Below are 8,036 nucleotides of genomic sequence, written 5' to 3'. Positions count from 1 at the left end.
TTTCCCGCAACCAAGAGGCATTTCTTTCAGCCTTTATAATATTTCCCTGATATCTCTGTCCACACACAGGAGTCAACGTTTTCTTTCTGCACCCTGCAAAAGGCAGTGCATTCAACAGCAAGTTAAAAGAAAACTATAAATTTCATGTTTTAACCTTCATCAGCTATTCATGTTTTGTCTGTCATCTAAGATACCAGACCACGGAGCTGGAAAGCATGCCTGTATCTATTCTGCAGAAATAAAGAACACATTCAGTAATGTAACTAATGCTTCGTATCACCACCTTCTCTGTCGCATTCTGAGAAGGTATTTTGTCCAACTGGTGCCTCACCAAATTTCTGACATTGTATAGATTTATCTTGTAATTATAATACACTAAACAGAAAAAAATTATTTCCATTTTTGTGACATATAAGTTCCATTATAATAACAACTAACTACACTTACGAGATTTTTATTAAACATTTGCACATTAAAAAAACCATATCTGTAAAATTCCATTTTATGATGACTTGGAAAGCCTTGACTTGGGTTAGGCAGTTGAAAGCAGGATTCACAGAACATCACATGGCCAGAATAACTTCTGTATCTTGTGCTATAAGGTATTGCTTTGGGTCCCTTCTGTCTAATCTATATTAAAGCTCAACGTGAGATGGTAAGTTCTGTAGGTGACAGTCTTAAAAGCTAAAACCAGAATTCATTCATAGTTTATAAGGGAAAACAAGTGGAATACTTACCTGTAGTAAAAGTAAGAACAAACCAAGTCTTTTTCAGACAAGTATTCTCCTAGACTTTAAAAGGAATTCAGCTTGAGAAACATATTTGAAAGGGAACACTACAAAGACCGTAAGTACAACATGCAGCAATATGAAATTATGGAAGTGAAAACAGATGTAGACAACCAGGAAGTGGTTGATTACATGAAGAAGCAAACATGAAGAAAAAGCAAACAAGCACCTTACTTAGGAGAGTAAGTCTTTTATCTAGGGCATCTAAGATTAACATGCACAGCACATGCTTGTTTCAAAGTCAGATGGAAACAGGTAAGGGAAAACACTACGGGTTAAGATTCTATTTTTGATCTTCAAAAAAGAAAGTAAAGAAAAAGAGCTTCTACAGAGGAACAGTTCACTATTGCTCAACAAAATAATTCACTGTTTGTCAAATAACTACAAAATAATTCACTGTCTGTCAAATAACTACATGTCAAAAGAACTGTGAATCTACTGCTTTACCCATAATGCAAACACAGAGATCAAAGTGATGAGTCTCTGTGGAGGAATCAGCTTATAAGTAAAAATGTTGTGAAGTAACAGTCTGCCACCTAACCTACTGCAACGTTAGACCAACATTAATTCACTGAGCTTGTCTGCATCTCTCCCTGCATAAGAGAACAGATATCCAGTCTTCCTTGGACAGCATGTAAGTTGTGGAACGCAATGTGACAACGTCACACACCTCAGAAGTATAAACCGGCACAAAAAGTACAAAAATTCAAGGACATTAGCTATCAAGATATGTCCAGATGTTGCCAGCACAAGGTCCTTCACTGCTAATTGTCTGAAGCTAGAGAATATACTAAGGTTAAGACTGACCTACAGGCAACCTGGGGTTTTTGTCCTTGAAATGTCTAGTATTAACCACAGCCAGAGACAGGACATTAGTCAAACTACACCTTTAATCTAAACCAGTATGTTTCACTACACTTAGGAATTGTTCCTTTACATACTAAAAACAATAAAAGCCTAGTTATTGGAAAAAACAGTTTAGAAACCACAGTAAAATGAGGAGTTACACACTTAAAACAGGACTTGGACTTTAGCTACCTAAATCCAAAGAACCTTTTGTGCTTAACCACCACTTAGTCCCAACATCTGTCTTAAGTATCTATAGTACACCTACATACACAGGCTCAGAAATTCTCAAAGCAGCTGGACACTAACTTCTTATGTCAGTCAAGCATTTAAAAAGTAGATGGAACAGTATCTGTTTGGGAAAATGTTAAACTTGCAGGTGTGCTTTGGGTGTGCATAACAGACAGAACTGAGCTCAACATAAGCAGCTGCTACAGACACTTTCATTCACAAACACGGCCTTAACTCATTTAGGTTTGTAAATGTGGTACGTGAAGGACTTGCATGACAGGTTAACTGGACTACCTGTTCCTATACTTTGCAAACAATGAGAAATAGAAAGCAAAACTAGACTGTCCACCTCCATAACACTGGTCTCTCTCTTTCTATTGCTCAAACCAATGACTGTCAGAGATCACTGCTCTCAGTCTAGCCCATTCAATCTAGTATCTCTGTCTCCCACAGTTCATCTGGAAAAAGTGTGGCAAGTATTCCCATTCAAGCTTGCCTCTACTCTGTTGATTAAGAGCGTAGAAAGAGCAAGAAAAGATTCCTTCAGGTGACAGACTACCAGTCAGATCTTCCACCTCTGAAGTTTTCCCAAAAAAAGATTTCAACCTATGCCATACACCTGGCACTGGAATTTACAACCTGAAAAGTTTATCTTCCCTCCCCCTCTACCCGTTTCTTTTATTAAGAAAAAAAAAAAAAGTAACCAATTAAAGATACGGTCACAACCCATTTTATCATATCTCTGGAAAGAAAACACCCATCAACCTCAACAGCTTAAGGATGGCAAAATGCTAATCTTATATTATCTATAGTCAGACAGACAGGAGAATGCCTTGATCAGATATGACTTGTACCTAGATTGAAGAAAAAAAAAAAAGACCAAAATATTTGCTATGGAGGTCTTCAAAATTAAAGTTTTTTTTCAAATTCTTTGACACACAATGTAAGGCAGTTATTCAGAACTCCATGGACTTGCAAGAGGGTTAGTTCAGAGAAGTACAGAACAGGGCTGCACTCAAAACTGCTGTTCTGTTCTCACAAACCATATGCAGGAAAACCATATACATCTCCATTCTTCAAACTAGGAAAAAGGAGTTCAGGTAAGGTGGAGTGACAGAATAGTTTTTCTAGTAAAATAATAAACAAGACTGATATTTTATCTGCTGTAACTTAAGATATCTTTGTATGAAATGCTATAAAAGAACTACAATGGCTGTATTTCAGCTGGTGTTTATTCCTTTGAGTTTACAGATGGCTGATCAAAATTTGATAGAACACTTGAACTGACATAACAGCTTTTCTCTTGAGAAATAAGTGTCCAATTCATCACAAGGATTAGTATCACTGATTACTGCTAGCTGAATTCTGTATGTTATACAAGTTGGGGAAAAATAAAAATAACTAAATCGAGAATCTTTCAATACCTCATCCATACAAGAAAAATACACGGATGGCATAAGAAGCTGTTTCTTGCCCTCTGGCTCAAAGGGACACTGCAATCAGAGTAACAAGACCATTTCCTTCCTTTTATTATTTATAGCCATGCTGTTTGTTTTCTGATATTCTGTCCTGCCACATTTTACTTGCCTTCAACAGACAGATTTCTTATGAGTTGTCTAAGTGTCACATATCATGGCCTGAAAAACAACACTGAGGATTGTTCTGAAATTATACAAAAGTACTTAGCACTCAGGTGTTTCTTTTAAGGAGAGAGAGACAGAGAAGAAAAAAGAAAAAAAGTTCCTTGTGCTATATGGTCATGCACCTCAGTTGTACATTAAAGAAGAAAAAAAAACCCACAGGAAGAAAACGGCAGATAATAGTGAGGATATTTATCACCTGCATCTTTAGCTACCTAAATCCGAAGAACTGGGCATGAATTAAGAGCAGTTATTCTAGTTCCCTGAAAGATATTTCTACTCCATTTTTAAACCCAGAAAGGTAGTTCAATCCTCATTACACATATGGGAAACTGAGGATTCAACCTAGCACTAGTCACCTAACACTCAGCATTAAATGCAAATCACCAGTCTTAATACTGTTACTACAAACCAGAAAAGCTTTCTTCTGTCTAATCTACACTGAAGCCAAAAGAAAACAAAATGTGTTCCCCAATTTTGCTAATCTGCTTTGCTGACATTACTCAAAACAGATAATCAAAGATACCCTACTCCAGTAGGAACTTCTTGTCACTGCTTGTTTGAAAACATGGCAACAAACACCTGTAGCTGTTCCCAGAGCCCAACATGAATGTTGCCTTCAGTGAGCAGTGACAGTTCTTCCGCTCCAGACATATGGAGGGGGCAAAGGAAAAAAATAGGACAAAAAGCAAAACAATGAAGCTACTAATTCCTGAGGATTCAACAAGGGGAAATCTTGTCATACGTGATAACACAAATGAAAACTATGCATCCACAAATCCCTCCCCACCTGGTTAATGCTCCTCTGTCACAACGGTTTACTCTGACTTTTCATCCAAAGAAACAGCTAGTAATCCCAGCCTTTCATACCAATTTTCAATTAGCTCATACTCTCATAATCTGATCACTCACAAAGCACACAAGCTCACTCACCTCACAAAGATGAAAGCGGCACCCACCTTGACAAAAATCTTTTGCCTGCTTAGATACTTGGTCTGGTATGAGTAACTACTCACCCAACAGCCTCATACTGTAACTGTCGCTATTTGAGACAGTTTTGTTTGGGTTTGGTTTTGTTTTTTGTGGGGTTTTTTTGATTTTTTTTTTTTACTTAGAAATCAATATGAAGTTACAATAAAAAACATTTCAAATAGCATCAGTCCATGAACATTTATTTTAATTACTACTACTACACAATGAAGGAGACATTCTGAAGCTATGTGACCATTCAGTGATTTTCTCAATTTTACAGCTAGAAATAGGAAGAGATTAGGTTTACTCACAAACACTCCTACAATATTAATTTGTCTGTACAACAGACAAACATAACTGCTTACCTTGCCTAGATATTACTTGCACACTGAGTTGCACTGTTCCATCTGTTTTTACCCCTTGATCAAAAAGGCTTCGATCTGGGTCCAGCTTGATAAAAGCAAAAAAAATAAAAAAATTATGTATTAGTCTCACAATTACAAGAAACTTAGTCTCCTTAAAACTTTAGAAACACTTGGTATCTGCAGCAAATTTTCTTAAGAAGCATGCAAATATTTTTAGACACAGTACATGACAGAAAGAATTTGACTGGAATTTGAAACTTGCCACTCTGTTCTGTTTAAGGTAGTTTCACTTACAGGGACATTTTTTAACCTAAAAAAAGGAATGCTATACCTGGAAGTACCTTCACTTTGTGGAAAGCATCTACAGTTCCTTTTCTCAGTTTTGAAAACCTTCTTAAAAATTATTGTCTTTAAAGCAGTACTCTCCCTGTTGTTTCTGGAGAAGCCACAGATGTCTGATTACAACCACAAATAAAACATGCAGCTAAATACAATGTGGAACAGTTATGCTGTCTAAAGCGGTGATGCCTGTTAAAATAGCGTGTGTGGGGGGAATTTCTTGCCTAATGTTTTGCTATCTGTGCGCCTGGATAGTATAAAAACCTCACTTTTTTCAGATTCAAAACAAGATTAGACCCACGAAAGTTCAGGCAGCAACAAATGATGTGGGCTACCTCAAGAGAAGATTGTATTGTCATTGCCCTTGTTCTTTTTTTCTACTTGTAAGGTGGTAATTTTTTGCTTTCTCACCCTCACCCCAGGAATCCCGAATGTATTTTGATTTTATTCAGACTGAATTACTGTGTACATACTAAATGGTCTGACAATAATGAACCTGACATAAAATTAAACTTTTAATTGTAATCAATATACCAAATGAAGCATGAATTCCATGAACAATGGAAGAAAAGGACAAAGTATGTAAAACGCTTCTCCATTAAGAGGCTAAATCTTTCATAGCCTTTCAATTTACCTGGATATCTTGCAGACAAATTTCATGTGCATCCAAGGAACACTGCAGTCTGGGTTCCAGCAGCTTCTTAAGATTTCCAATTGGTTCACTGATGTCAATAGCTTGACTCACAAATTCCGCTGTGGTGTAGGTTTGCTCAACGATGCTTAAATACCAAATTAATACAACAAATTATTACCTACATATTAATATAGAAGGTATAGAAAAGCTTAAAAAAAGTTAGAAGTAAACTGCATAAAAGGTAAATGCTGACTCTGAAATCTTAATACCATGCAGAAAAACTCTTAGCCTGAGTAGAGTGATTTACTAAATCTAGTCCCATTGATTTTACAGTCGTGTAGCTCTTCTTTTACCCTGTTGCCATTAAAAAACTAGGTTAAATACCAAGATTATTTTCAGATCACTGTTTTCAATAGATTAAGTCATGATTAGTATATTACACATTATTAACTTGCAAACAGAGTAAACTAACTCTATTCACCTTGTATAGACTGTATTTAAAAGATATTCAAATTAAAAACAAACACAGAAACTTAACAAACAGAGAAAAAAAGAACAAATAAATGTCCACTCTCATGCCCACTAATTGTCCATGTCTTTTCGCTAGTCAGCACAAGGATAAGCTTAATGGATACAAGAGAAAACCAAAAAGAACTACAGCAACATGGAGCCTTGAAGGGAACATCAGTCATGTGTTATGGTTGTCCTGCACTAAAATGATTACAGTATTGGCACATGCATTCACAAACATCAATGTTATGTGCTGTCATAAAATGTTATCAATGACCTTAGACAGTTGGTCTCTCTGCATTTACCCAGAAGGAAATCAGGAAGTATCCAGACATAGTCAGTTTGTAGGTAGTAAAAATATACAAGGAGCTCCAAATAAGAAGAAACTAATAAGTGGTTTTGATCAGTTCTTCAAAACAGGTTCTTAAAGAGCAGGTCGCCTATCAGCCTCAGCTATCTCCATTCAACACTAACTGCCTCTCTGTGCTTCCAAAAACAGTTGTAAAAATTAGGAGAGAAGCATTAGGAAGAAAAAAACCAGGTTGAGGTAATTAAGTTAAGGACATCAGACTTTGGTATCTACAGTTTGAAAGGCCCTAACAACAAAATAGTCAAGAGATGCAGAACATAATTTATTCTCTGTTAAAAAAAAATGACCCTGTGTAACAGTAAAGCAATGGACTGGAGAAATGGAAAGGTTCATCTCAATTACAGAAGGATACACTGAAGCCGAAAGGTTTGCAGCATTTACATGTAGACATATTTCTACAGACATGAAACTAGGCGAAGAGAACTACTATGAACGCAGGAAGTGTTCAACAAAATGGTTTGGGATTTAAGCAATTAAGATTGAAGAACATGATAGCACTATACTGATTTCCTATAGTGGCTACAGTTCCACTTCAAGAAAACCGCCATTTAATTAGATAAGAAACAGAAAAAGTGAAGCAAGCACAAACAAAACTAAGAACTTTGTATCCAGCAAGAAAGCTGAAAAACTGGAAACATGGGAGGATTACAGAGATCACACTGAGTCAGTTACTTCTGCCAGTTTAAAGTTACTTGTTTCGCCTAGCAAAAATAGAAAACACTTGTACTTATTTCATAACCACGGCCATCTCTGAAGAAATAATTCTTTATTATTGGGTATTACACAATACCCAATAATAAATCTGAACAACCAAACTTAAGTGTGGGCAGCCACAAATCCGAAACCAATTAAATAAAACAAATAAATAAATGAATTGCAGCCTAAGGAGCCCAAAAAGAAAAGGCAGTACATACCTTTCTTCCGTGCATTCCTGTTTCTCAGTTCCATCAATTTCTATTTCTATCAGCTCCTCTGCCTCTCTCTTAGTCATGGCTAAAACGTCTTAAGAGCTATGAACAGAAAATAATTTTTTCTTGTAAGTCACAGACCAACAAAACTAGATGACAGGTTGTGTCCTATCAAACTTTTTTTTTTAAACCACATACTAGGATAGCTTTTTAAAGACAAGAATTCACCCAAAAAATAAAGCCAAAAGCTAATACTGATTTCACAACATAGGTGACAATACCTGTTTTCCTCAAACAAATGTTCTAGGGGCAAATCCAGGACTGTAAATGGACATCAGCACAGAGTCCATAGGCTGATTTTCCTGGTGGCATCCAAATGTACTGAAGGTTTTCACTGTGGACCAGCTAAAGCTTTTAGTGGCTGGTTGCAAAG

The 8,036-nt window shown here is 36.4% G+C and overlaps 1 protein-coding gene across 1 annotated transcript in view; it reads right to left on the bottom strand.

Moving 5' to 3' along the window:
- The window catches only part of GABPA (GA binding protein transcription factor, alpha subunit 60kDa), a 19,274-nt gene extending 11,585 nt beyond the window's left edge, over window positions 1-7,689 (bottom strand). The window contains exons 1-3 of the mRNA XM_010077154.1: window positions 7,610-7,689; window positions 5,816-5,960; window positions 4,843-4,927 (exon numbers count right to left, since the gene is read on the bottom strand). Coding sequence (XP_010075456.1) covers window positions 4,843-4,927; window positions 5,816-5,960; window positions 7,610-7,686 — 307 coding nt within the window. The 5' untranslated portion in view covers window positions 7,687-7,689. The remainder of the gene's footprint in view (window positions 1-4,842; window positions 4,928-5,815; window positions 5,961-7,609) is intronic.
- Window positions 7,690-8,036: the final 347 nt, after the last annotated feature.

This window comes from Pterocles gutturalis, unplaced genomic scaffold (genome assembly GCF_000699245.1).
Source record: "Pterocles gutturalis isolate BGI_N339 unplaced genomic scaffold, ASM69924v1 scaffold24158, whole genome shotgun sequence".
Classification (NCBI taxonomy): Eukaryota; Metazoa; Chordata; class Aves; order Pterocliformes; family Pteroclidae; genus Pterocles; species Pterocles gutturalis.
This window is presented reverse-complemented; position numbering and strand designations above follow the sequence as displayed.